Genomic DNA, 27,259 nt, shown 5'->3' on the forward strand with positions numbered 1-27,259 from the left:
TCCCACCTCAATCCCATTCGACGCGCGACGACACCCGTCTCCAGTTCTTGCTTGATCGGCGGCGTGACCGGACTACCGTCGTCCCTCCTGCATGACCGCCGCCACCCCCCCCCCTCTCTCCTTCTATTTTTTTTCTTCGTTTTTTCTTCTACAATAGTGCTTTCCTCCTTTTCCTTTTTTCTCTCTTTAGCCCCCCCTGCCTGGTCGCCCCTCGCCTCCGCCGTCGCGTGGAGGAGGGTGGACCTACCGCGGCATGGCGCCGTTTGGGCTCAAGAAGCAGGCGTGGGCGCGGCCGGCGGGGGGTCGGCTCGGCCAATTCGGCGCGCTGGGCGCCATGCTGGACTTTTCGCTCGGCGGCGCGCCGGACACGTGGGCGCAGGGCGAGGGGGCGTCGCATGCGATTGTCGAGGCCGAGGTCGACGTCGAGTAGGTGTCGGGCCTGCGCACGCTGCGTCGGGCTGGGTGTCGAGATTCTCTTGGTGACTGTGTTGGGTAAGGGTCCATGTGGCGGTACATTATTGTAGAGTAACGAGGTAGGTACGCGTAAGCTGTGTATTTTCCGTGCACAAATAAACAAGATCGGACGAACAGGCCGACTTTACAAGCATCATAATCTTTTTTCTTTTGGAACCCATCCCATGTGAATGCCTTTTCCCAAGCAGGCGTGCAGCCTTACCAAGCAGGCGTACAGCCTTTCCAAGCACGCGTACAGTCTTCCAAGCAGGCATACAGCTAAATCATACACGTGTCTCCCTCCTGCTATGCATCCCGCCCGTTGACAACAGGTACACACATACCGTCCCCACTAGCATCGACCGGAGGCCCAATCCCCCAACACGGCAGGCCCCTAAATCTGACGGACCTCCTTGCCGACCATCTCGGGGCGGTCGACCTCCCACTCGTCGCGCAGAATGGCAAAGGTGAGGTCGCTGACGAGCAGGCTCTGCGCAAGGCTCCAGACGAGGGTGATGGCGTAGAAGAAGTTGGCGTTGCCGCTGCCGGCGTAGATCCACAGGTGGTAAAAGGCGGGGCCGAGGAAGGAGGCGTAGAGGATGGCCGAGGCGGTGACAAAGGGGTAGCGCATGAGGGGGAAGACGTGGCGGTAGAGCGGCACGGCGGCGGCGAAGAGGGAGGCGTCGGCGAGGGAGGGGTAGGGCTTGAAGATGGCGAGGACGCCGAGCAGCAGGGTCAGGGCGGCGAGGGGCTGGGCGCGCAGGCGCACCGACAGGCCGCCGACGTACGAGGCGAGGTGCAGCCAAAAGACGGCGAGGAAGAAGGCGCGGAACGAGTCGAACATTTCCACGAAAAAGTACCACCAGAGGCCGACGTTGGGCGTCAGGTCCGAGAGCGTCAGCTGCACGCCGTACGTGCTGCCGAGGAAGGCCCAGGAGCCGCCCGTCAGGAGCGCCGAGAGGCCGAGGAGCGCGAGGAGCGTGGCGCCGGCGACGGCGGCGTGGGTGGCGGCGAACTGCACGGGTGAGGCGACACGACGAGACGGCGCCTGGCGGTCGTAGGCGAGGAGGAGGAGCGGCGGCAGGAGCAGCAGCGGCGACAGCGAGAGGTAGCCGGCCAAGGTCAGGGCGACAACGGCGCTCACGGGGGCGCCGCCGATGGCCTTGGCCATGGCGTGAAGGATGGCGCAGGTCGAGAAGACGCCCGTCGACCGGCCGAGGCACGTGGCAATGGTGAAGGGGTTGAAGAGGAAGGCGGCGGCGACGGCGACGCCGTTCCAGCGTGTGGCGCGGCGCGGTGACGTGAAGTGCTTCGACGCGCCGGCCTCGCCCGAATCGGCAATCTTGGCGAGAGCGTCGGCGCTCAAGAGGTCGACGACGATGTAGAGGAGCGACGCAAAGATGGGCCAGGCCTTGAGGTCGGGCAGCAGGGAGAAGAGCGGCAGGAGGAGGGGTGCCTGGTGGTAGACGCCGCCGTCGTAAGGCGAGACATTATGGTTGTAGAGGAACAAGCCTTCCTGGACTTTGTACCTGTGTCAGCGATGGACGGTCATCGACAGCCTCGGGGGTTCAGCGAGGAACTCACGGCGCTTGAAGCTCGTCACAGGCGTCGAGATCTCAACGCGGCCAGTCAGCAGGTCGGGCAGTTGCGGGAAGCCGACGAAGAGGACGAGTCGCAGGGCAGCGGCTGCGAGGAAGAGGCCAGCCTTCCCTCCCTTTGTCATGGTGATTTGCTGCATGGCTCGGTCATGGCTCGGGGGCATGGCCGTGGCGTCTGGTGGTGATGGTGTAGTGGAAGCTTCGAGGAGTTGAGCAGCTCACCGAAGGTACGATAGGTACGTACGCAAGGTACGTACGCAAGGTACGGTACCTGGCAAGGTAAGGTAGGTACATTCCGAGGTACCTTACCTTAACGTGATGGATGCCACCTGGCGGGACGCGTTGCGCGTCATTGGTCAAAAATGCCATGTTTGGGGGGGCTCTAGTGGGGGAATTTGGTCCAATCAGGCGGCCTTTGTCGGTGCCTTTTGAGACAAGCAAACTTGCTGGATCAATGGGTTGTAGTATAGAAATGCTACTCGAGAATGAATCAAAGCTTAGATAAATACATGTATTTGCTACATGAATCTCATTTACATCTGTGTTACCAAATATCCAAGTTGAAGTTGCTTGAGATTAAGCAACCCTCACCTGTGTGGCAATGCTTGAATCTCGAGCACATGGTTGAGTTTCTCGTAAGCGTATCCCAGAGCTTCTTCAAACCATCCATGGCCCCAGCATCATGGAGCGTGCGAAAAAACTGCTTGAGTGGCTTGAGAATGTTTGTTTTGTGTGGCTGAGAGGACCATGTGTCTTCAACTTTACCCTCCTCTCTTAGAAGAGAGGCGACGGAAATACTTACGAAATTCCAGGACAAGAATCCGGCGAGAGGTTAACCATGAAGCGATAAAGCAGAGAATAAACGCAGGGGGGGGCTGCATGATCAAGTGGCCTACCGACATCTAGATGTACATGTAGGGTTTCTGCAGAGCATACCTCCACTTTGGCACTGCGACCAAATGCCGGGCAGTCCCCTGCTGGTCTCATGGCTCCCTCGGGGCCTGTAAGAATTCGCCATGGTAGCGAGTCTGTTGGGAGGCATCTGCAGAGGCCTAGGGGACTCTGAAATACGAGACTGAGGGCCCTCCTGGACACGAGGACCGCGGAACCCCCAGTCCAGGAATTACTCTCCCGTATGTTGACAAGTCACTGCAGCGTCAACGCTGCGGAAGACCTTCCCTCCGCTCACGTCTCGGCCTGACACCTCGATACCATACACGTACATGGTACTCACGTGAGATATCCCTGCACCTCGTGATATCATGTGCTTCTCTCGATCAACAAAAGGGGCAACCTAAAAACCCAGAAAGGTTGCCGCAAGGTTCACGGCCTCCACCCAGAGTACGACAATGGCCAGCTGACCATCTTATCAAGGGTTATTTTCATACGAAAAGAGCGGAAAATACCGAGACTCTCCACAGCAATGGGAAGGGTGGCACTGATGCAGTGATGGCAGGCAATAACGGTCCTCCGGGCGGGCCATCTTGCCAAGCGACATGACGTTGCTACTCTGCCACGCCCAGGCATACAGCCCGCGCTTCATCGCATGAAGGAAACAATCACCTCACTTCATCGTACACCGCAGATTTCGTCACCCAAGCACGATCCACATGGTCCACAGCAGGCCGAAAAGGCAGCAGAAATCATAGTTTCAAATCCTCTTTCCGCATGCACGTCTCGTGAAATGTACATGATCGCTGCCCATTATGAATAGTAAAGTAAACCCCCGACAGAAACCCCCTCATCATCATGTGTCTCCCCCCTCAAAGAAGGTTAGGCAGAATCCTCTCGTCCGTGTACGCCCACAGCAGAGGCGAGTAGTCAGAGCACCAGGCATTGCCGGTGAACCAGGTGCTCCTGCCGCCCTGCACGGCGTACAGCTTGGAGTAGAAGCCGTCGGCGACGGCCTCGATGGGCACGTGCAGGCCGAGGTCCTTGTGCTGGCCCCAGGCGGCGGTGCTGGGGTTGCCGGGCGTGCCGCTGACGGCGTTGCCGACCGTCTTGGCGGCCGTCAGGGCGAGGGTGCGGGCCTTGGCGTTGCTCGGCTCGCCGATGACCTTGACCGTCTGGTAGCCCGGCACGCCGGTCGTCTCGAAGCGGAAGGCAAAGGGCGTGCTCGGCAGCAGGGTCGGCGACTGGAGGTCGACGTTGTAAAAGTTGGTCAGGTCCGGCATGCTGCTCTTGCGGATGATGCCGACGTGGTAGGGCACGTCGCTGAACTGGTCGAAGAGCTTCTTCTCGTTGTTGTCGAGGTTGAAGACGGCGAGGTTCTTGCGCGTCGGCGGGATCGTGATGAGGAGCTTCTTGGCGCGGACGGTGCGGGTGCCGCACGCACCCTGGACGACGGCCGTCACGCCCGTGGTTGTGCGCGTCGACGACACGACGCGGCTCGAGTAGAGGACGTCCTTGCCGAGGAAGGCGGCGACGCGGTCGTACAGGAGCTGGTTGCCGGCGGGCGAGTACACGTAGCCGGCCGCGAGGCCGAGGATGTGCGGCAGGCCAAAGTTCTGGAGCACGTAGAGCGTCGGCGTGTCGAACAGGTTGCCGACGCCGTGGGCGAACTGCCAGACGAGCTGCACCATCTCGGCCGTGAGGTTGTTCCGGGCCACAAACTTGGAAAACGGCTCGAGGAGCTGAGGGTCGACGGGCTGGGGAATGTCATAGTAGCCCTGAGCGATGCCCGTGTAGGACGACACGGCTGTGATGTAGTCGCCAATGGGACCGAGGAGCGTCAGAATGTCCGTGGCCGTGGCATTCGGGACGACGAAACCCGTCTTGAAGTCGACAAGCTTGGTAGGGAAAGGCGACTGCGTCGAAGCGTTGAGCGCGACGTTGAACCGACCAAAGAAGTTCTGCGTCTGATTGTTCAGGATGTAGGCCTGGACGCCATAGTCGATGGGCGCACCCGTGGCTGGGTCTATAAAGGTATCGACGTGGCCGCCGAGCTGCTTCTCGCTCTCCACGACCAGCACCTTCTTGCCCTGATCACGGAGTTGAGTAGCAGCATATGCGCCGGTGGCACCACCGCCAATGATGAGCACATCGACATTGGTCTCGGGGGCGGAGGCGGCAGCCTGCACCGACGAGGCGGCCAGAGCCCAGAGGGACAAATGGTGGAAATGCATGGTGGTGATAGGGGTCGCTGGAGGCCCGAAAGAGTGGATACAACTGTTAAAGTTGAAGTATTAGGTGTATATACAGCTGCCCTGTACTGAGGACGCGCTCCTATCTGGGTGAAGCCATCGAGAGGTCTATATACCAAGAAACATGCCAGGCAGCCGGGCGCAGCCGTTGGTGGGCTGGGCCGAACGGGCGTTGTGCGGCTTGTTCGGAACCGTAAGTTTCCTAGCTTCGTAACTCCTCAAAGCAAGTTCAATATGGTTTGATTAGAGGTTGGCAAGGCATGACTCCTGCTGAGGCTGCGCAAGCCGTTGAGGGGTACGTGATTGGGCCGATGCGACTCTGCCCAAGCTTATTCGCGTGCCGGGATCATGGCCCTCACTCTATTAAGCATCTTTTCAGGGAAATGATGCCCACAACTGCCATTCTACGCGGCTCAACCAGTACGGCGGTACCACCATTGTCGCGATGCCAAGAGTGAACACTAATTGCGTCACACTACATGTACAGTACCATCCTAGACCGCGCCGGAGTTGTCCATGTCGTCCGCCCGCTGACGTGAAAGCGCGAGTCTGACTGGCAGGGAGAGACAGGCAGGATGGACCACGGCACTTGTAGGGTGGGATCGCGAGCGGAGACTGGCACCATCAAGCGGTGCTGGCAACATCAATCGCTGCTGGCTATGGTAATTTATTTTTTGTCCAATTCGTTTTCTTTTGATGCCTATCAAAATTCAAAGCGAAGCCAAGGGTTGCGCCCAAGGCAACGAATTGACGTCGTGGCCGATGTCAACTCTACCTGAGTCAAAAGACACCCCCAACGCCCGAGATAATGTTCAAGTCCCAGGTATTCTGCCCCTTCCCACCGTTACGCCATTAAAAAGAAGTAGATCATCCACGTGTCCACGGCATCTGAGGACAGCATGTCGCGCCGGGCTGAAAACAAGAAAGAGCGTCGCACGGAACGTATTGATTCGCCCCAGCGCCCGTCTATGCAATGAAGACGGCGGCCAGCGCGGCGCCGGCCATGGGCCACCAGCCGACATTGTGCACGACGGCATGCACGGCGGCGCTCTCGGCGTTGGCGTCGGCGAGGGTCGTGTCGTTGGGCAGGGTGCCGTTGAGGAGGATGGTGCTCCTGCCGTCGCGCTCGCCCACATCAATGACCGACTTGTTGAGGGCGGCGTACGAGCCGTTGCCGATGAGCTCGTTGAGGAAGGCGTCGCGGTCGCCGCGGTCCTGGGGCTCGTCGCAGCCGCAGGGCAGTTCCTCGATGCAGCCGCAGATGACGGGCTTGGTCTGGTTCTCGTTGGCCGACTCGTTGAAGAAGGTGTGGGTGTTGTTGAACTCGTAGTGCTGGACGCGGTGGCCGTACCAGCTGCCGGGCCAGAAGTAGAGGGCGGCAGCGCCGACGAGGACAAAGGGCGCGATGAAGCCGACAGGGCTGCGGTTGCCGGCGCGGTAGGGGGCCACGGCACCACCTCCGTAGTAGCGACCGCCGCCGAATCTGGGCTGGGGACCGCTGCCGCTGACGGTGCGTCCGCCCTGGGAACCGCCCGTGTTGGGAGGGCGACTGTGGGACGGGAGAGGGTCAGCGTCGTTGTCCCGTGAAAAGGGAGGGATGGGTTGGAAGGTTGATAGATGCTTACCCGCCGTTGCTGCTGCCACCTCCTCCACGGTTGCCTCCACCGCCGCCACCGCCCCCGCGAGCACCACCGCCTCCGCCCTTGCGCTTCCACAGTTCAGAGTTGTGCTCGTTGCGGGCGATGCGCTCAACGATGTGGTGTTCGGGCGCTACGAGGGCGACGGCGAATTGGAAGGCGGTGAGCACCGTCGCAAGGAAGATTTGGATTTTCATGTTGGTCCGTCCGGTCGGGTTCCTTTCCGATGATTCCGATGGGAGTCTCGATAGACTGTAGGTGTAGATGTAGATGGACGCAGGCGTAGGTAGATGCACACAGAAGAAAAGAATAGTATGCGCAGCCTTTCTCTAATGGCAAAGGGGGTGCTGTGCTATGCTGTGCTATGCTGTGCTATGCTAAGAAGCAGGAAGGTGTAGGTGTGGTTTTTGGAAAATGGTGCGCGGACGAGACGAAGACTCAGCCGCGGGAGGCGTTTGGCCTAATAAGCAATGCGCTGGTGGTGACTGCCCCAACCCAAGCACAATGGTCGGATGCGGAAGGAAGGGTCGTTGGTAGCGGGGAAGCTACTGGGCTGCAGTGCTGGGCCGCAGTTGCCTAACTTGCCTATACCTAGGTGGTTTCCGGGCGGCTGGTGGACGTGGGCAGTGCACCTGTGCCTTCCTTAGTGGGCGGCCGATGAACCAGTGGCGGGGTTTTGTGGAGATGACAACCTCCGTTTCGACGCTTCACAGAGGCGGAGAAGGTCTTGGGGGGCTTGGGAGGGGTGATACGGCGTGATGCAGAGATTCTTCCTCGACAATGACGTTATAGACGGAGCTTTTCAGTCGATGACGGTACCGAGTGGCGATCCAGGGTCCTGATCGCTGGCACGGGTGTGAGTTGCGAGTGGTACTTGTATGACTTTGGGTCAGTACGATGATGCAGAGGATTGTCCTGTCCGCGGCTAAAACGACCTCTGAGGTGATTAGGTAGGTAGATACCTAATGTACTACGTCAGTTCGTGTCATCAGCTGTTTGGCCAAGGCATTTCATCCCGTCTTATATCCTCGTCGTGCCTCGCCCGTCCCGTTTTCTAAAACACTCCAGCCCAAACACCAAACCTGAGAATAGTCTTTGAGGCAGCAAACCGGCCCTTTGAGCCACAGAGCCTCCGTTTGCGCCATCACGTCTTTGAGCGCACCGCTTCTCGGTCGCATTGGCAACCCAACAGGACATTTCATTCTGAGGCCCCCTTTGCCCCTTCTGCCCCCACCTCTGCTGCACATCTCGGGCACGGTTGAGCAAATGACGCTCTTGGCCCCTAGTCCCAGGCCCTGCAGGAAAGCGACCTCCCAATTGGGGGTTGGTCGCTTTGGTCTCGGCACCGTGCTATCCGTAGGGCCGTGTGCGCTGTCGAGCTTTTGATTTGGCGGCGGCCCAGAGTATTGCCTACAGTAGGTACACTACACCCCTGCGGACCGCCTTTGTAAGCTTAATAGTGGACGCGATCCAGTATCGAGGCTGGAGTCACCCCAATCGAGGCTGGTGTCACCCCAGCCGCAAGGCTGTGTGCATTGGTGTCAGCCGGAACATCTTTGATCACCAGCCATGTGCTTCCCTGCCTCGTGCCAGATCTGATTGCCTTGCATACCGTATCCACTGCAAACATGGCCTGATATTGCTTGACACTCCCTGCCTCCCCTGCAGCCTTTTAGATCCTACCTTCTTGCGAACCGCACCGTGTGTGCGCCGAGCCTTGCAGAGAGCCTGATGAGGGGCAGAGGGGCAGCTCCACCCACGAACCCAGCATACCCGACCCTCTCCAACAAGCTCGCCTACCAGCCATTCGACCATCAACCATCCACCATCCACCATCCACCGTCACTATCAACCTAACCTCACGCCGCGCTTCTTACCATCCCTGCATTGTCACCATTCTTCATCTCCGAAGACAGCTTCCGCAACCGCCCTCATGTCGAGCCGTGACAAGAGCCTCCTCGACAGGCTGAATGCCCTCAAGGGAGGCTCAGGCTCCAGCCCCCACGCCAACAATTCACCCATCTCTCTCGACCGCTCAGCAAAGTAAATCTCAGCCCGCTGCTGCCTGCCAGCTCATTCTTGCGTAAGAAGACAAAAAGAACAACCCAAGCTAAGCAAAGTGTTTTTGTCACAAAAATACAGTGCCCTCAATGTCTCCATCGGCATCGAGCCTGCCAAGCCAGCATCGAGAGAAGATGCCCTTGCCGCTCGCCTGCGTTCCCTGAGGAACACGCCGGAGCGTGACACACCACCGCCCGCCGCCGTCGCCTCCCCGCAGGCCTCACCACCGACACCGAGGCCGAAACAAGCTTCTGCCTCATCGCCGCCGCCGCAGGAGCAGGAGCAGGAGCAGCCCCACGATGTCGATCCACTCCTGCAGACCGACGATCAGACCCTCGAGGAACTCCTCCAGGATGAGGACCCCGAGGCTGACCCCAGGTGGACTCTCGATCTGCAGCCCGAGACGGCACGCGTCGAGGCTCTTCTTGACGAGCTCGCCAAGGACATCCACCGGCAAGACGACAAGTCGGCTGGTGGAAACGATGACCCCGAGGCTGAAAAGCGGGATGCGGACGAGGACACGGACGGCGAGGAGATGAACCGTGACGTCGACGCGCTGTTAGCTCAGGCTCTCGACGAGGCCGAACTCGATGCGAAGCTTAACCCAAAGTCATCCGGCTTACGAGACGAGCCGACGGAGGACCCGCCTCATGAGATGGCCGACGGGCCTCAGAAAGGAGACGCCGGACGCCAGACGCCCGCGGCCGCTGCCTCCCCCTTTTCCCTGCCCTCTGTCCCGTCCGCCATAACCCCCCACAAGGACGCCGACGACGGCGACGATGGCGAACCGTCCCTGTCTCTGCCTTCGGTCCCCTCTGGCCCCGCCACCTCCTCGCGCCTCACAGATGACGACTCTCTGACAGCCCGCATGGCCGCCCTCCACCTGCCCTCGTCAGACCAAGACGCCGACGCCGCCGCCGCCGCCACCGACATTGGCCTCCCCTCCGTGCCGAGCGACCAGCCGGCGAACCGCCTGCGCTCGCGGACGGGCTACACCGACGACGACGCCAAGAACTGGTGCACCGTCTGCCTCGAGGACGCGACGCTGCGGTGCCTCGGCTGCGACGACGACGGCTACTGCACGCGGTGCTGGCGCGAGATGCACGTCGGGCCCGCCGCCGCCTTTGACGACCGCACGCACAAGGCCGTGCTGCTGGGGCGGGATCCGCGGCCCAAGAGGGTCGCGCTGGGGGCCTGACGTCGGCTGGACACGCTCCTCCGACGTCACAGTTGGGCATCATGAGATGCGAAGCCTCTTTCTCGTTCTTCGTCGATTCACACGTCGATGTCTTTTGCAAGCCAGTACACTTGAGGTTGAATTGGACCACGTCATCTCACTTCAGCCGCTCAAGCCAACGCAGCGCGTGTCATTATCCTCGTCATAGCTGTACCTAAAAGAACCACCGGGACTCCTAGCCGTGTACCACCCCGTGCTACAGCCCAAACCGTGTCCGTCCGTATGCAGTGCCAATTCCTCGTGCAACCCGAAATCAGACCAGACCAGACCAAAAAGAAAAAAAAAGAAAAAAAAAAGGCAAAGACCAAAATTCCTCGAGTACGTGTACAACCAAGGATCGCTAGCGATATTGAAGAACAAGAAAAAGTCAACGTGCCGCATCATTCCAGGTCAAGTGGTAGTACCGCGACAGCCACGCGGGCGGCTACTGCGCAGACGCGGCCTGGGTGCCGTAGTCGCCGTTGCGGCCCGTGCGCCCCGTAATGTCCTGCCATGTGGCGCCAAAGCGGCGGCCGGTGCTGGCCAGCAGGCCCTCCTCCTCGTCAGCCTCGGCGTCGTCGTCGAGCTCGGAGAGGTTGAGCTTGGGGGTGCGGGAGAGGCCGGTGACGAAGACGACGAGAAAGACGGCGAGAAAGGCAAACTGGGCCCAGAAGGCGACGGCGCCGAAAAAGGGCCACGTGATGGTGACGCGGTTGAGAAACTCGGACATGACGGACGGCGTGCACACGCTGCGGGCCTCCTTGGACAGGGCCTCGGAGCAGCTGACGAGGTAGTCGGGGCGGTGGCGGCAGTCGGGCCGCTCGCCGTGGCCGTGGGGCGCCGAGCACCAGGTCTGGGTGCCGTAGATGGCGTACTGGGGCGCGATGAGCATGGCGATGGAGTAGTTGATGGCGAGGATGATGAGGGCCAGCATGACGGTGGCGATGAGCAGGGCCTGGGGCGCCGTGCGGCCCCTGCGAATCTGGAAGATGCGGACCCAGAGGAAGCGGATGCCGACGGCGGCGATGCCGGTGATGGAGCTGCTGAAGAGGAACAGGACGAGGAGGGTCATGAGGATGTAGTCGACGGGGAAGGCGCGCGCCGACTTGAGGAAGACCCAGTTGATGGGCTGGAAAATGTTGAGGTGGCCGAGGATGTAGCCGCAGCGCTGCTTGCAGATGGAGTTCTTGGCCTTGTCAATGCCCGTGATGAGCATGGAGACCCAGATGAAGAGGGCGATGAGGAGCAGGAGGATGCCGCCGAGCAGCTTGACGGGACGGAAGACGGCGCAGACCTTGAGCCAGAACTGGTAGACCTTGCTGCGTCCCTCGCCGGAGGCCTCGGCGGCGATGCGCTCGCGGCGGCGCAGGGTGCGCTCCTCACGCATGAGGGCCTCGAGCTCGCGGCGGTCCTTGGAGGGCATGCCGTCCTGGCGGCCGGCGTTGCGCATCTCGAGCTGACGCTGGCGCTCCTGGTTCTGCTCCAGGGCGGTGGCGGTCGACTCGGTGAGCTGGGGCGCCGAGATGGCAGGGGCCGACTTGATGAAGGACATGGGGAGCAGGGCCAGTCCGGCGGCCGTGTAGACGACGTAGAGAAGGGTGCCGAGGGTGACGAGGAGGCCGAGGGTGAAAGCCAGGGCCTTTTGCCCATTGTTCTCGGCGAGGAGTCGCTGGAAGTAGTCGAGATCCCAGCCGGCCTTGGAGTCGTTGCCGGCGGCGGGCACGAAGAAGCCGACGAGGAAGAGGATCAAGACGAGCGCCACAAAGACAGCCGTGTACTTGAGGGCGCTGACGAGACGGGCGGCAAAGGGTCGGGTGCCCTCCTCGTCTTCGATCTCGTCGTACTCCTCGTAGAAGAAGTAGGTGAAGGGGATGACGAGGAGACACAGCAGGGCGTCGAAGCTGTAGAGCGAGTAATAGACGATGCGAAGCGTCTTGAGCATGTTGTGGACGCGACTTTCGGTGGCCCAGTCCTTCTTGACGCCGAGGGTGGCCGAGGTCGTGGACGACACGAGGGCAATGTCGACAGGCAGCAGGAGGACGGTGGCGAGCAGGGCGGTCAAGCTGACAATGGCGACAGTGCTGACGAGGGCGGATCGGTCGCGAGGGGCTTGCCACGTGAAGGTCGTGATGGAGGCAATGAGGAGGCAGAGGGCGATGACGGCGGCGTAGGTGACCCAGATCAGACTGGTCTGGAGGAGGCCGGCGCTGGCCATGGTTGTCACGTCTTGCATGATGTGGGTGTGCTCTTGCTCTGTACTCTGGTGAAAGGTGTCGACGAGGAGAAGGAGACGTAGTTGAGGACTGAGCGAGGTGACGTTGGAGAGGAAGGTGGAAAGAGTGCGTAATGAGGTATGAGGAGGCAAGCTTGGCAAGGTAGGTAGAAACAGGCCGGGGCAAGCTCTCGTAGCTCTTGTGGCCCATGGCAGTGGCCCCCAGCCTATTGTCTGGCGTTTGCCTTCCTGGTTCTTGGCGAGCTGCAACAGTGACGCAACAACACAGAGCTAGTGTGGAACGCATGTGGCCCGTGCGTGTTGTCCTCGGGAGATGTTCGGCTTGTCAGAGGTACCTCTTACTTGTACCTCTGACCATGTCCCCTTGGACCTTGGGCAGAGAACTTATGTAATCATCAAGGCACTTACCTAGGTACCTACCTACCTACCTTAGGTACCTTACCTACCTACCTTAGACAGAGCTCAGCAAGAGGAGCTCATCATTGTCTTGGGTCTGCTCGAAACAACCCTCCGCGACAACCCATTGGACCCATTGGATCTACACAAGGCTACGACTCTCCTCGCACTGGCCACGAGGGCATGAGGGAAGACGCCAATACCACTCTTCTCGCATTCTGACGCCACCCCCGACACCCAATGCGCCCGAGACCTGCCCGATGAACTGCTGCCCGCCATGCAGTGCTACACCGAGCTCGTTCCCCCGACGCTGGTGACCTGCTCCGTGTCGCTTCCCTTCACCTCGCCCAAGACCGAAAACCTCATCGTCTCCAAGGGCTCGCTGCTTCAGATCTTCGCCGTCAAGACCGTGTCCACCGAAATCGACACGTCCCAGATCCAGGCCAAGTCAACGAGCAACGCTGGCGAGACCTATGACAGGCGCATCAACGACGACGATGGTCTCGAGTCCGCTTTCCTCGGGGGCGATGGCATGCTCATGCGCGCCGATCGCACGACCAACACACGACTTGTCCTCGTTGCCGAATATCCTGTCCACGGCGTCATCGCAGGGCTGGCGCGCGTCAAGATCCAGAGCTCCAGGTCAGGAGGCGAGGCTCTGCTCGTCCACAGTCGCACGGCGCGGTTGAGTCTCCTGCAGTGGGACCCCGAGAAGCATGGCGTCGAGGATATTTCCATTCACTTTTACGAAAAAGAGGAGTGGCAGGGTTCGCCGATGGACGGCCCCCTGCGACAGCATGCCACCATCCTCCAAGCCGACCCGCAGTCGCGATGCGCCGCCCTCAAGTTCGGCCTGCGCAAGATCGCCTTCCTCCCCTTCCGACAGATCGACGGCGACATAGACATGGATGACTGGGATGAGGAGGTGGACGGCCCGCGGCCGCAAGAGGAGCCGCCAGCAGCTGCGGCCGTCCATGGATCTAGCAGCAACAGCAGCAGCTTAGCACCTGTACCATACACTCCCTCCTTCGTCCTCGCGCTGCCCCAGCTTGATCCCGAGATCCTTCACCCTGTGCACTTCGCCTTCTTGCACGAGTACCGCGAACCCACCCTCGGCATCATCTCCTCCACCAACCGCCGCCTCAAGATGGAACCCCAAAAGGACCACTTTACCTTCAAGGTCTTTACCGTCGACCTCCTCCAAAAGGCCGTCGACCGCCATCCTCACCGTCTCGAACCTGCCGCAGTCTCTGAACAAGGTCATCGCTCTGCCGAAGCCCATGGGTGGCGCCCTCCTCATCGGCGAGAACGAGCTGATCCACATCGACCAGGCCGGCAAGGCCCACGGCGTCGCCGTCAATCCGTACGCCGCCAAGATGACCAAGTTCCCCCTGGCAGACCAGTCCGAGCTCAAACTGCGGCTGGAGCACTGCGAGGTCGAGCTCATGTCGCCAGAGAACGGCGAGATGCTGCTCGTGACGCGGCACGGCGAGATGGCCGTCGTCACCTTCAAGATGGATGGCCGCAGCGTCTCCGGCGTCAGCGTCAAGGTCGTCGCCACGGAAAATGGGGGCGACGTCCTTCCCTTCCGGGCCGCGTGCCTGACCAAGGTCACCAAGAACAGCATGTTTTACGGCACGATCGGCGGTGACTCTAAAGTGATCGGCTGGAGCAGGCAACATGTGCAAACGGCACGGAAGAAGGCGCGTCTGTTGGACGAGTCACTCGACTATGACCTCGACGACGATGAAGCCGACGACGACGACGACGACGACGACGACCTGTACGGCGAGGGCACGGTGGCCCCTCAACCTTCGGCTGCCGCTGGATCGGCCAAGGGCGGAGACGTGGTGTTTCGCGTCCACGACTCGCTGCTCAGCCTGTCCCCCATCATGGACATGACATATGGCAAGACGGCCTTCTTCCCCGGCAGCGAGGATGCAAAGAACTCGGAAGGCGTGCGGTCCGAGCTCGACCTTGTGTGTGCCGTCGGACGGCATCGCGGGGGCTCCCTGGCTCTCATCAACCAGCACATTCAGCCCAGGGTCATCGGACGCTTTGACTTTCCAGAGGCTCGTGGCTTTTGGACGACGCGCGTGCAGAAGACGATTGCCAAGTCCCTCCAGGGGGACAAGGGGGCCAATCTGGCCGTCGGCAACGACTACGGATCTGTGACGCAGTATGATAAATTTATGATCGTGGCCAAGGTCGACTTGGACGGCTATGAAACGTCAGACGTCTACGCACTTACAGGTGCAGGCTTTGAGGCTCTCTCCGGCACCGAGTTTGACCCCGCCGCTGGACTGACGATCGAGGCCGGAACGATGGGCAACGACATGAGGATCATTCAGGTGCTCCGTTCTGAAGTCCGTTGTTACGACGGAGGTGAGTTGCTTGCGCGCGCGCGAACGCGTACCCCTTTCGGAGCTGACCGGTGCCAGATCTTGGTCTCAGCCAGATACTTCCCATGCTGGACGAGGAGACGGGCGCCGAACCGCGCGTCATTAGCGCCAGTATCGTAGACCCCTACCTTTTGCTTCTGCGCGAGGACTCGAGCATTCTTGTTGCCCAGATTACGAATCACAACGAGCTGGAGGAGCTCGACAAGGAGGACGAAACAATCGTCTCCACCAAGTGGCTCAGCGGGTGTCTCTACAAGGACTCGCGCGGCCTTTTTGCACCCGTGCAGACGGACAAGGGGACCTCGACGAGCGAGAGCGTCTTCCTGTTCTTGCTCAACGCGATAGGCGAACTCCATGTGAGGATATGCGTACATCTTGTTGCTAGACAGACCAAGCTGACCGGCCCAGGTTTATGCACTGCCCAACCTCTCAAAGTCCATATACGTCGCCGCCGGGCTTTCCTACATCCCATCCCTTCTTTCCGCAGACTACACCGCCCGCCGAGGCACCAGTCCCGAGACTCTCACCGAGATCCTGGTTGCTGACCTCGGAGACTCTACCAGTGCATCCGCACACCTGATTGTAAGTTGAATATCCTTGGGTCTCCGCAACGGGGCAACGCAACACAGGGTTCTGACTCTGCCAGCTACGACACGCCAATGATGACATGACAATATACGAGCCGTTCCGGATCGGCGGCCAGGAGGAAAAGGAAGACTTGGCCAACTCTCTGTTCTTCAAAAAGGTGTCCAACTCACACCTCGCCAAGAGCCCGGTCGAGGCTGCTGAGGATGAGGCCGTCCAGGAGAACCGTGTGATTCCTCTACGAGCTTGTGACAACATTGGTGGTTACAGCACAGTCTTCCTCCCGGGAGCATCCCCATCCTTCATCCTCAAATCCAGCAAGAGCACACCCAAGGTCATCGGCCTCCAAGGCCTCGGCGTCAACGGCATGAGCTCCTTCCACACGGAGGGCTGCGAGCGCGGGTTCATCTACGCCGACTCCAAAGGCTGTGCTCGCGTGACGCAATTTCCTGATGCCGCCAACGTGGCCGAGCTTGGCGTGTCTGTCCGCAAAGTGCCCATCGACACGGCGGTCAGCCATGTGGCGTGGCATCCCAACATGGAGGTGTACGCTGTGGCGTCCAGCAAGCTCGAGCCCTTTGAACTGCCCAAGGACGACGACTACCACAAGGAGTGGGCCAAGGAGGAATGTCCCATGCCGCCCATGAAGGAGCACGGCAGCATCAAGCTGTACTCGCCAATCACCTGGAACGTCATTGACGAGTTTGAGCTGGAGCAGTACGAGGTCGCCATGTGCATGAAGACGTTGCTTCTCGAAGTGTCGGAAGAGACGAAGGAGCGGCGCATGCTCTTCGCCGTCGGCACCGCCATCCTCCGCGGAGAGGACCTGCCGGTCCGCGGCCGCATTCTCGTCTTTGACGTCGTCCACGTCATCCCCCAGCCAGACCGACCCGAGACGGACCGCAAGCTGAAGCTCATCGCCAAGGAGGAGATCCCGCGCGGCGCCGTCACCTCGCTCTGCGAGGTGGGCACGCAGGGCTTGATGCTGGTGGCCCAAGGCCAGAAGTGCATGGTCCGGGGTCTCAAGGAGGATGGCACGCTGCTGCCGGTGGCCTTTCTCGACATGAGCACCTACGTTGTCGCCGTACACGAGCTGCGCAACACGGGCTACTGCCTCATGGCAGACGCCAACATGGGCGTGTGGTTCGTGGGATACTCGGAGGAGCCCTACCGCATGACGCTCTTTGGCAAGAGCGGCACGCAGCTCAAGTGTCTGACGGCCGACTTTCTCGTCGCCGGCAACGACCTGAGCATCGTGGCGTCTGACGAGGACGGCGTGCTGCACATCCTGCAGTTCGACCCTGAACGTGAGTACCAAGGCATCCCCTTTTTCGTCCCTTCTTCGATTTCTCCCCACACACACGTCTGACAACCGCGCAGACCCCCGATCTCTCCAGGGCCACCTCCTCCTGAACCGTGCCTCCTTCTCCGTCGCCCCGAACCACGCGTGGGCCACCCTCGTCCTCCCCCGAACAACGACGCGTCCCTACCTACCGCAATCGGAACCGGCCACCGGCGCCGCCGGGTCCCAGAACCGCACGCAGACGCTCCTCCTCGCCTCGGCCTCCGGCGCCATCGCCTCCCTGAACCCCATCACCGAGCACGCCTACCGCCGCCTGACCTCGCTGACGACGTCCCTCGCCAACGCCCTGCCGCACGCCGCCGGGATGAACCCCAAGGCCCACAGGCTGCCCCCCCAAGACGGCGCCGCGCGCCCGCCGGCCGTCGACGTCTCGGCCGGCAGGACCATTGTCGACGGCGCGCTGCTGGCGCGGTGGAATGAGCTCGGCGCGCGGCAGAGGGCCGAGGCCGCCGGCAAGGGCGGGTTCGCTTCGGCGGCCGACGTCAGGGGCGAGCTCGAGGACGTGCTCGGCTGGAGGGGGGTGGACTATTTCTAGGCAGGGAGTTCTCGTCGGGTATTGAAACATGGTTCTTACTCTGTATTCCTGTATCATAGACAAAAGAAAGAATCCGAGCCGTTTGTAATAAGCATGTACGTATGTGTTTGTGTGTGTGTGAGAGAGAGAGAGACGAGAAGTTATCCGCGTACATGCGGGAGTACGCATCAACGTCCCCATCGGCCAGCAATTCGGTCAACAACGCCCTCCAGCATCTCCCCCCCCCCCCCCCCCCCCCCGCAAGAACCACTCCGTCCGTCGATCTGCCCCTCCCGGATGCGAAGCTCGTGACTTGTCCCCCCTCCCCAGGAGCCAAGCGCGTACTGGGTACTGGATACTCGGACGGCCCGCGCGGAGAGGATGCGGTGCTACCCGTTGAAAGGATTGCGGCGCAGCGCTCGGCGGACCGATTCCGAGGACTAGGTGCGTCTATCCACGCGACGTGTGTTGGAGGAGGCCCCATGTGTGGGGGGCGACTTTCGCCCTCTTGACGGAGAGGGTAGGCAGAGAGACTTCACAAGTGTTCGCATTTCTGAAAGGAGCTTCAACTCTAGCACAGTCGAGTGCGGCCTTGAAAAGGGATCACGAAATCTGGCTGCAGCCCGGCCAGTTCAGCGAGAGTTGTCTAGGGGGATCGGCCACCCACCCTCTATTTAGCCACGGCGGCCCGAAGTTGAACGACGCACGACGCGCGACGCACGTAGGACGGCCAGGATGCAGCCTTCGGTTCGGTTGCCACGGCGTGCGGGTTCTGAGGAACTTATGTTCGCTCCGTGCCAGGGCGCATTGGCATCATTGGTCATTCGCGGTCCTCACAGTGAACACTAGCAGCCGTTTGAGTAATTGTCTGCGCATCTCACCCCATATGCCTCTTGGAGAGCCTACATTGAACAGCCGGCGCGACAGGGGACCCTGAACACGGCGTAACTTTCGGCGTACCTGCAGATCCGCCGGGAGCACATTGTGGTAGATCTACAGGCATAACGATCCATGCATCCCACGGGGAACAATTGGGGCCGATTACATATAAACCATACCGCCCGTAGATGTTGCTGCCTCTCCTGGTCTCGTTTGGTCAATACGAACTAGCCAAACACACCATGCAGACTATCCTCACATCTGCCCTCACGGCGGCTCTGTTGCCAGCCGGCCTCGCCTCTCCGACGTGCACTGTCGAAAGCTGCCTCACCGCGGCCTCCGTTCCCTGGCTCGATGACACAGCCCCCGACTGGACCGTCTACACCTCACCCTACAATCTGCGCCTGCCGGTGGCCCCCCGTCTCGTCGTGCCCGCCACGAGTGTAGCCCACATCCAGGACGCCGTGCGATGCGCCGCGCGCCACGGGCTCAAAGTGGCGCCCAGGAGCGGCGGCCACGGGTACGCCACCAACGGGCTCGGCGGCGAGGACGGCCACGTTGTCATACAGCTGGATCGCATGTTCGGAGTTCGACTCAGGGAAGACGGGACGGCCATCTTCAACGCGGGATCGAGACTGGGTCACATCGCTACAGAGTTGTTCGCGCAGGGCGGTAGGGCCATCTCGCAGGGACTCTGCCCGAGGTGGGTTTCCAAAGCTCGTGCTATCCCGTCAAGCGAAGCTGACAGTGCAACAGTGTCGGGTTGGGCGGACATGCTGCTCACGGAGGGTTTGGGTTCAGCTCGCACACGCATGGACTGACGCTCGATGCCGTCATCGGGGTGACTGTCGTACTCGCAGACGGATCTCTCGTGCATGCCTCCGAGAAGGAGAACGCCGACCTTTTCTGGGCGCTTCGAGGCGCAGGGTCGTCATTTGGAATCATTGTTGAGTTTGAGGTCAAGACCTTTACGGTACCGAAGGAGGTGTCGTGGTTCGCCATCGCGTCCAATGTTGCTGTCGATAAGGAGACGGCGTTCGCGGGAATCAAGGGCTTTCAGGACTTTGTCGACAACGACATGCCACCCGAACTCAACCTGCGCCTTTCGTTGACCAACTATTTCGGCTCCTGGGATAACAAGCTCGAGGTGCTGTACCACGGCAGCGAGGCCGACGGTAGGGCGGCGCTGGAGCCCCTGAATGACCTGCTCAAGTTTGACTGGACTTCGGAGCGGACAAGTGTTGGATCAGGCGACTGGATGGCGGGCGTGAAGCGCTGGGCGGACGGGTTGACGGGCCCGTCGGTCAACATCACCTTCCCGTACCAGCAGTCCGGCGCCCTCTTCTTCGCGACGAGCCTGATGACCAAGAAGATGCCAGAGGCCTCGTTAGAGGGCTTCGTGGACTACTGGCAGAACCAGGGACAGCAGCCGCGGGCCTGGTTCGTCCAGATGGACGCCCACGGAGGAGCGAACTCGGCTGTGGCGGCCGTACCAAAGGATGCCACGTCGTACGTGCACAGGGACAAGTTATGGCTGTTCCAGTACGTCATCCTTGCCACAGATGCGGCGGATCGGGAGCCTTATGGTTTTCTCAATCGCTGGATCGACGCCGTCATCGACGGCATGCCAGACAGCGATTGGGGACGATATGCCAACTACATCGACCCCGAGTTGAGCCAGAAAGATGCCTTGGAGCAGTATTACGGACAACACCTTTCGAGGCTCGAGGCGATCAAGACAAAGGTCGATCCGACAGACCTGTTCCACTTCCCACAGGGCATCCTGCCGCAGTGAGGGCAGATTATCGGTGCCTGGGTGAGATAATGAAACACCACAAACGTAATGTAATGAAGAGAGTACATTCAAGAGACTTTGTCGCCGTCGACAGCGGTGAGAGTGATTGTCTTAAACGCGGGCCCGAGCTGGTCGTAGCGTCGTTGGTGCAGGCGAGCTGGCAGTGCGGATGCTTCAGGCGAGATGCGTAGCTCGTCAAAAGCGCTGCCAGCCGAAGTCTGTTTTGACCGCATTTGCAAGGCACAAATGTCATCGGTAGCCTCACCAGCCGCTACATGTTCCCAGTGCGACCATAGATGTAGGTTATCGTCGTGCTTCCACATACCAACCATGATAGGACCGCGACGCATTTTGACCATCTGCACGGCTGCTCGAAGGTGCTGGTCCGCAGCAGTCTTATTGCTCGAGATGAACTGGGGTCTGGTCAGCCCAAGTGCATTTTGGAGCTTTTCTTGACCAACTGGGTACAGGAGACACACCTCTTCTGAAGCCATGGCCAAGGTTTTCGTTATCGTCATATCGCTCACGTTGTCCCCCTCGCGACTGATGGTGTCGCTGAGGTATCGCAGACACTGTGCTTTGTAGCGCAAGGCGACGGGCTCGTAGATGGTCGAGTGCTGCAGTTTGGCGAGGCTCCGACAGGCAACGAGGAGAATAAGTGCCAGCATGCCCACGTCGATGGCGGCCTCCTGAGTCCAGGTGATGGCAGAGCCAAGCGTGAGGGCGTCGTTGCTGAGGTGGTGCAAGCAAGGTTGGGCAGAGAGGTCGCTCATGACCACATGTTGGATAACTAGAGCTCGTTGTCAGTCACTGAGCGAGACATATAGGTGTTAATACGGTCTCATGCCCTGCCGCGCACTCACAGTGTTTGAGCAAATAGCCTTCAAATGGAGCCACGGGGCGGATGAAGCTGTTGAAAGGGTCATGCCAGACCGGGCTCAGCAGAGTCTGGGGACTGGGGATCAGCTTCCCAATGAGAGGGCTCGGAAGAGGCTCCAGGACTTGGCCCCCGGCAGCCGAAGACCTGTCAGCCCTGGAGGTCTCAGACGCCACGACAGCTGCGTCCTTGTGTTGGGGCTCGGCCTTGAGCACGGTGTTGAGCCTGGAACTCGGCAACCTTCTCACGCCGGGCCTTGGAGTTTCTCGCAGCATGCGCTCGAACTTTCTTTCGGTGGTTGGCCGCCTCCGCCGGGTTGGTGATGTGGACGAACTGGAAGCCGCCAGGAGCCATGGCTTACGGATGGATGACTCCGAGAAGAATGAAGAGGAATCAATGAAGGAACCAGGAGAATGAGCATTATCCTTTTTGGGGAAATGCTCAACCATGTAGGATGGAGTATCTGGGGAGGCACAAGATTAAGTACCTCGAGGAGTTACCCCCATATGACAGCCAACTGGGAAGGAGATGCTGGTGATGCTCCTGTCCATGTTGACTGTTGACTGCATGGCGTTACCCACCATGGCTGCTTGATCGCCAATCATCGTGCTCCAGGGAGATGACCCAGTCGCGCCTGCCAAGAAGAGCATTGCCTTAATCCGGTAAGCGGTCGGCCGAACAGATACTGCCAACCGCCGATGGCCGCTGATGGTCCCGCCTCCGGTATCCACCCCGAGTCCTCCTGCGGCGAAAGGGGTCTGCGTAGAGTCCGTATCTGACCCAGCGACGCTGTGAACCGGGTCTTCGCGTGATATCGTGCTTGCCGAAGACCCAAAACGGCAAATGCTTGGGCGTGCATCCGGACAGGCTTGTTGCTGTCACTCTTGTGTGGGAGAGTCCTTGCTATTGGCCCATGGCTGCTTATACAGATGCAGGCATGTCCAGCATTTGCCCTGACGAATGCCGCGGAACCAGGAGGAAACGATGCGGATGATGGCCTGTTGCTGCGGGCAGATTCTGAAGAGTGGTGCCGTCCCCTGATGCATGTGCCTGGTTCAAAGGTGGTACTTAAGATCGATCCTGTCCATAACAAGTTCTCCCTTCACCTTGACGCTTCACCTACCTCTTTCATCGTCAAGGTTCGTTCATCGCAGCTTCACATCCATCTAGCTTGATCACGACGCAAGGCGCAAGTCGAAAGAATGAGCGATTCCTGGGACTTCCTCGCCAATGGCCCCGATCTCCGCGGCAGAGTCGCCCTCGTCACGGGGGGGAAGTAAGTCAAACTCCCCACCATCGCCACGACACCTCTCTGACCAGTCGGCCAAACAGCTCTGGCATCGGCTACGACACCATCAGGCTGCTCGCCCTGCGCGGCGCCAAGGTCTACATGGCCTCTCGCACCGAGTCGAAGGCCCGCCAAGCCATGTCCGAGATGTACGACCGACACGCGGAGATCGAGCCGGGCCAGTTGGCCTGGGTCGGCTTGGATCTCAGTGATCTCAAGACTGTTGTCGCGGCCGCCAACCACGTCAAGGCAAACGAGACGAGACTGGACATTATCAGTATGCATACTTCTGGCTCTCAGCTCAGCATACCTTCCCGTGACCCTGTTGCTGACATGGGTCTGCAGTCAACAACGCGTGCGGCACCACGGGCTTGGATTGCCCTACCTCGGGCTCGGGCTGGGAGCCCAATCTGGCCGTCAAGTAAGTGTCCCCTCCTGGCCTGTTGCTTGACTTCCTGGTGGCGAGACCTGACATCCCAGCTACATCGGCCACTTCGCCCTGAACAACCTCTTGCTCCCCCTCCTCAAATCGACAGCACGTCTGCCAGATGCCGACGTTCGCATCGTCGTCGTCTCGTCACACGTGCAATCAGAACTCATCCCCGCGAGCTACGTGCCCAACTTCACCGGCCCCGATGCCCTCGAGAGCCCGGTGCCGTACTACCCCTGGGCCCACCGCTGGCTGTTCCCCATCTTCATCCGCATCGACATGTTCGCCTACGCCGTCTCCAAGCTCGCCACGGCGCTCTACGCCCGAGATCTGCAGCGCCGCCTCGACAAAGTGTACGGCGACGAGTCTCTCGCATCGTCGTCGCCCATACTCGTCACGGCTGTTACGCCTGGCATGATCCGCACGCCGGCCATGGCGAGCGTCTTCCGGCCCTGGCTCACGGGGCTGATGCAGCGCCTCGCCGTGACCCCGGTGGAGGGCGCGAGAAACTCCCTCTTCGCGGCCACAGCCGCCGACGTGAGGAGCAGGCCCGAGGTGTTTGCCGGCCAGTTCTTGCTCCCCGTGGGCAGGCTCGCTCCGCTGCAGCGCGGCGCTTCGGCGGATCCGAAAATTGGTGATGGGCTATGGGACAACACGGAGCGAGGGATCAATGCATATCTCCAGGAGCACGGGCTCGGCGAGCTACTGGCTTGGTGAAGATCGATAGGGGTTGGCGAACGATCAGCAGCAAATATGGGTAATAGTGATCAGTATAATGTGCAATGGACGGTTGAGTCGCAGCTGGGGGCTCAAGGGGCTGTTATGTTTCATGCGCGTGGCGCGGGGCAATCATTTCGTCTTTGATCTACGGGACGCAGTACATGTATGCTCATTGGGACTGACAAGGTGGCCTCCCCACAGATAGAAGTCATGGTTAAAGTTTCAGGCGGCAGACGTCGAGCTGCAGGGACGGGACTGCAGGGACAGGTGGTATGACGGATAGCTTCAGGGAAGAGCTCGCTGGACGGAAACTCTAATTTGGGTTGAAACGAACCCTCGAGGCCGGGTATCGGTCGTTGAAATGTTTTGTCACGATATGACGATGCTGGATGTGCGACAGATCACAAAAGCAAATTAATGAGGTCTGCTCGATGCTGGCGGCTTGTTCATCGAGAGAGGAGGCCATCATGCACGAGTTCTTGTGATGCAGTCGCTGCTTAACATCCTCATGAGATGGGAAAATAGTGCCTGGGCAAGAAAGAGACACACCGGGAGTTTTCTTTCATTGTTGTCCTCTGAGGGAAGATTCTTGACCTACGCAGACTTGGGGAGCTGAACGACCAGAGGCCGGGGTTGATTACACCATGGTGCCGAGGCTTGTTTCCTTCCGTGTTAGTAAAACCACAGAATTCCCAAAATCGGTACGCTTGAACTCCAGCTCCCACGACTCCCGACCGACACCCGGGGAGTACGCGGCTCAGCCCAAAGCTCATGCACATTCGAATTAGGCCTTGGTGGTGACGACTTTCATCAGTGATGGATTAGTCCGCGAGGCCACCGGAAAATCTGCCGAACATGTGGCACCGATTAGGTTCACGTCGTTGGGCGCTTTATCCTACTGGACCTGAACGGCCGGTACCTCGATCGTGCTGTGGTTCCCCTTTCATATGAGACGTGGTAGGAACTCTAGCGCGAACTCTATGTGGAGGGAAGAGTTTGGAACTCTGGGCTGCTCGCGTTCACTGCGTCTTGGATTGGTCTGGTGTCTTCGTGGCTGGAGTTGTGACTGGTCTCGCCCTGGCGCAGCTTTTTAGTCAGATGACCTTGACTCGATGTGGTTGTGTTTTCCTGGAGGTGGAGGGGAAGAACATGCGACGGGACGCGGAACGGGAACATCCCCGGCGGCCCCTCGGCGCCCCTGAGAGTGGACTGTAATGTTTGAAGAGAAGTCGCCTATCGTCGATCATCCGCCCATTCGGTCCAGTGGTGGACTGTGTTCTCCTGGCGAGCGGGGAACGCCTGTGGCACGGTGGACCAGATCGCAGCAATCCCTCGCCACGGCCTCGGTACAAGGTCTAGAGGTGTTGCAAGGAAGGGAGGGAAGGCCTGGATGAGTGAGACATGGGCGACCACGACTAGCAAGCGTGGCCCATTGTGCTGCAATGAACATCGAGCCGAGTCAGCGAGCGGGGCCGGTCAGACCTTTTAGTCTATCACCATCACGACGCCTCGCGTACCTTCAGATGATCACCATACCTGAAAGGGCTTCAGTGTGCGCCGCCAGCACTCATCGAGTCCTCCGTTGGAGATGGCTCTGGTCCTGCAAACCCATGACCCTGGCCGACGGGTTCTTTTGATTGGACTGGTTTGCTCTCCCAGGCTCTTGGCCGAGAGCACCTCGCACAATGCGCTTCCCGTCTTTTCCATTGGGGTGCCACTCCCGGCGGCCGCTTTGACACGACGCTAGGTCTTGTCTGCGAAAGCTGCACCTTACCCGGCCACGCCATGTGGCTCGCCTCCGAAGCTGTGGAGACTAGGTACGGTTCGTCGCGACAACTTTGGATCCTGCGACGCTAAAGCTGTTGGAGGACCAATGTTTAGTGTGGTTCACCCAGGGTCTCGGTGCGCACCATTTTAGGGACCTTGTTACTAGACAGAGAGGCCAGGGCGCTCGTGGCGAGACGGGCCTCTGGTCATAAGAAACCTCACTCCCCGGCATCATCTCCGTTTCAGACCTATTGCACGTTTTCTGGTTTCTGCCGACTGCTTTCGTTTCCACATCGACTTGCGCGACGATGCGTCGATTCAACATAGCCTGGCTGCCAGTGTGGCTTGCCGTGTCCAATACGATGACGATGGCCGTCGAAATTCCAGAAACAGTACCGGGATTGCTCGCTCTTATCCCACAATGTGCGGTAGGTGACGACCACTATCACGGAGGAAATCCCCCCCCTACTTCGGAAGAAGGCTGACAAGTGCACGGTAGATGGCCTGCGTGATGGACACGATACAAGTAGGCAACTGCAGCATCGCCTCGATCAAGTCTCTGGAAGAGTGTATATGCCCGAGCATTGTTCTGCAGTCGGCGCTATCGGACTGCGTGCAACTGAGTTGCCACTTTGAGGACCAAGTCAAGGCTGTCGGTGTCGAGGCTGCTGTTTGCGCCGCCTATCCCAGGCCGTCAAGGTCTAAGGAGGTCAAGACGATCGCCATGGTGTTCACGGTTGTCACGTTTCCCATTGTCGGGCTTCGCTTCCTTTCCCGGTGGACGGCAACCTCGGGCTTCTGGTGGGATGACTGGACCGTCTTGGCCGCCATTGTTAGTGTTCTTCGCGGCTTTCGAGATGAGCCATGAGCTATCGCTGACTCTTCAGGTCTTCCTCGCCGGCCTCGCAGGCATCGAGATTGCCAGTGCCGAGCTGGGTTTCGGCATGCACTACTGGCACGTCTCGCCCGAGAATGGGACGATTCTCTTGCAGCTCTTCTACGCGGTGCAGATGTTGTACATCCTGATCCAGGTGTTCGCCAAGATGTCGATTCTCCTCTTCTTCTCTCGCATCTTCCAGGTGCGGTGGTTCCTGGTGACGGTGCGCGCCTTCATCGCCTTTCTCATCTTGCATGGGCTGTTGTTCGTGCTGCTCGTGGCGTTCCAGTGCATGCCCGTGTCTTCGGTGTGGGACCGGAGCAACGACAACCGCACATGCATCAACATGACGGCAGTCGGTTACGCCGGCGCAGCCTTTAGCATCATCGAAGACCTCGTCATCAGGGCGCTCATATGTGTATATATATCTATATATATATATATATATGTATATAGATATATATATCTATATATATATATATATATATATATATATATATATATATATGTATATATATATATATATATATATATATATATATATATATATATATACATATATATATATATATATATATATATATATATGGCATATCCTAGCCAGAATGATTTATATGTATATATAGATACATAGCAATACAAACACATCAATAGAAATACAGGTAGACGGAAAAAGGCGAAAAGAGCAGAAGACCTCCCAGAACCCAAGGTCTTAGTCGCCGGAAGCACATTCAGGTTACCGGCGAGCCTCCCCGGCATGGGCCTCGAAGACTTGCTCGGAGGTCCATACGAAGCAGCTTCACCGGGCACCCTGAGCCAGGCGAGTGAAGACGAAGACGCCAACGAAGAAGAAGACGAGGAGGAGGACAGCAACGCCAGGCCCACCAGGGCCACCCCGACCAAGTGCCCCATGTGTGATTTGGCCGTCGACGAGGACCTGCTGCGCACCTTCTCCAAAGGCCGGCCGCTCAGCATCAGCCAGCAGATCAAGTTCTGCCGCCTCCACAACGCCAAGACGGCCCGGG

The 27,259-nt window shown here is 59.5% G+C and overlaps 10 protein-coding genes across 10 annotated transcripts in view; 5 read left to right on the forward strand and 5 right to left on the reverse strand.

Moving 5' to 3' along the window:
• Nucleotides 1-847: 847 nt before the first annotated feature.
• On the reverse strand, nucleotides 848-2,191 carry VDAG_06132 (GPI transamidase component GAB1; the record flags this gene model as incomplete). The annotated part of the gene is made up of 2 exons (XM_009659146.1): nucleotides 848-1,974; nucleotides 2,038-2,191. The coding sequence occupies 2 exons, from the start codon at nucleotides 2,189-2,191 to the stop codon at nucleotides 848-850; spliced, it is 1,281 nt and encodes a 426-aa protein (XP_009657441.1).
• Nucleotides 2,192-3,686: 1,495 nt separating this feature from the next.
• On the reverse strand, nucleotides 3,687-5,176 carry VDAG_06133 (amine oxidase; the record flags this gene model as incomplete). The annotated part of the gene is made up of 1 exon (XM_009659147.1): nucleotides 3,687-5,176. The coding sequence occupies one exon, from the start codon at nucleotides 5,174-5,176 to the stop codon at nucleotides 3,815-3,817; it is 1,362 nt and encodes a 453-aa protein (XP_009657442.1). The 3' UTR covers nucleotides 3,687-3,814.
• A 984-nt stretch (nucleotides 5,177-6,160) lies between these two features.
• VDAG_06134 (uncharacterized protein) lies at nucleotides 6,161-7,254 on the reverse strand (the record flags this gene model as incomplete). Its single annotated transcript, XM_009659148.1, has 2 exons — nucleotides 6,820-7,254; nucleotides 6,161-6,743 (listed from the first exon to the last, which is right to left on the reverse strand). The coding sequence occupies exons 1-2, from the start codon at nucleotides 7,026-7,028 to the stop codon at nucleotides 6,161-6,163; spliced, it is 792 nt and encodes a 263-aa protein (XP_009657443.1). The 5' UTR covers nucleotides 7,029-7,254.
• A 1,510-nt stretch (nucleotides 7,255-8,764) lies between these two features.
• VDAG_06135 (uncharacterized protein) lies at nucleotides 8,765-10,090 on the forward strand (the record flags this gene model as incomplete). Its single annotated transcript, XM_009659149.1, has 2 exons — nucleotides 8,765-8,874; nucleotides 8,974-10,090. The coding sequence occupies 2 exons, from the start codon at nucleotides 8,765-8,767 to the stop codon at nucleotides 10,088-10,090; spliced, it is 1,227 nt and encodes a 408-aa protein (XP_009657444.1).
• A 463-nt stretch (nucleotides 10,091-10,553) lies between these two features.
• VDAG_06136 (uncharacterized protein) lies at nucleotides 10,554-12,323 on the reverse strand (the record flags this gene model as incomplete). Its single annotated transcript, XM_009659150.1, has 1 exon — nucleotides 10,554-12,323. The coding sequence occupies one exon, from the start codon at nucleotides 12,321-12,323 to the stop codon at nucleotides 10,554-10,556; it is 1,770 nt and encodes a 589-aa protein (XP_009657445.1).
• Nucleotides 12,324-13,014: 691 nt separating this feature from the next.
• Nucleotides 13,015-17,622, forward strand: VDAG_06137 (cft-1; the record flags this gene model as incomplete). Its single annotated transcript, XM_009659151.1, has 6 exons — nucleotides 13,015-13,947; nucleotides 13,985-15,122; nucleotides 15,179-15,507; nucleotides 15,548-15,721; nucleotides 15,786-17,031; nucleotides 17,105-17,622. The coding sequence occupies 6 exons, from the start codon at nucleotides 13,015-13,017 to the stop codon at nucleotides 17,620-17,622; spliced, it is 4,338 nt and encodes a 1,445-aa protein (XP_009657446.1).
• A 1,100-nt stretch (nucleotides 17,623-18,722) lies between these two features.
• On the forward strand, nucleotides 18,723-20,275 carry VDAG_06138 (6-hydroxy-D-nicotine oxidase; the record flags this gene model as incomplete). Its single annotated transcript, XM_009659152.1, has 2 exons — nucleotides 18,723-19,183; nucleotides 19,237-20,275. 2 exons carry the CDS (start codon nucleotides 18,723-18,725, stop codon nucleotides 20,273-20,275), a joined length of 1,500 nt encoding a protein of 499 aa, XP_009657447.1.
• A 68-nt stretch (nucleotides 20,276-20,343) lies between these two features.
• VDAG_06139 (uncharacterized protein) lies at nucleotides 20,344-21,636 on the reverse strand (the record flags this gene model as incomplete). Its single annotated transcript, XM_009659153.1, has 4 exons — nucleotides 21,139-21,636; nucleotides 20,755-21,065; nucleotides 20,601-20,688; nucleotides 20,344-20,546 (listed from the first exon to the last, which is right to left on the reverse strand). Exons 1-4 carry the CDS (start codon nucleotides 21,599-21,601, stop codon nucleotides 20,344-20,346), a joined length of 1,065 nt encoding a protein of 354 aa, XP_009657448.1. The 5' UTR covers nucleotides 21,602-21,636.
• A 718-nt stretch (nucleotides 21,637-22,354) lies between these two features.
• On the forward strand, nucleotides 22,355-23,587 carry VDAG_06140 (uncharacterized protein; the record flags this gene model as incomplete). Its single annotated transcript, XM_009659154.1, has 4 exons — nucleotides 22,355-22,428; nucleotides 22,485-22,717; nucleotides 22,786-22,861; nucleotides 22,921-23,587. 4 exons carry the CDS (start codon nucleotides 22,355-22,357, stop codon nucleotides 23,585-23,587), a joined length of 1,050 nt encoding a protein of 349 aa, XP_009657449.1.
• A 2,138-nt stretch (nucleotides 23,588-25,725) lies between these two features.
• The window catches only part of VDAG_06141 (uncharacterized protein), a gene marked incomplete at its 5' end in the record, with an annotated part of 1,987 nt that continues 453 nt past the window's right edge, over nucleotides 25,726-27,259 (forward strand). Inside the window, 4 exons of the mRNA XM_009659155.1 lie at nucleotides 25,726-25,785; nucleotides 25,857-26,189; nucleotides 26,245-26,650; nucleotides 26,897-27,224. Coding sequence (XP_009657450.1) covers nucleotides 25,726-25,785; nucleotides 25,857-26,189; nucleotides 26,245-26,650; nucleotides 26,897-27,224 — 1,127 coding nt within the window. The remainder of the gene's footprint in view (nucleotides 25,786-25,856; nucleotides 26,190-26,244; nucleotides 26,651-26,896; nucleotides 27,225-27,259) is intronic.

Source organism: Verticillium dahliae, genomic scaffold (assembly GCF_000150675.1).
Source record: "Verticillium dahliae VdLs.17 supercont1.13 genomic scaffold, whole genome shotgun sequence".
Lineage (NCBI taxonomy): Eukaryota > Fungi > Ascomycota > Sordariomycetes > Glomerellales > Plectosphaerellaceae > Verticillium > Verticillium dahliae.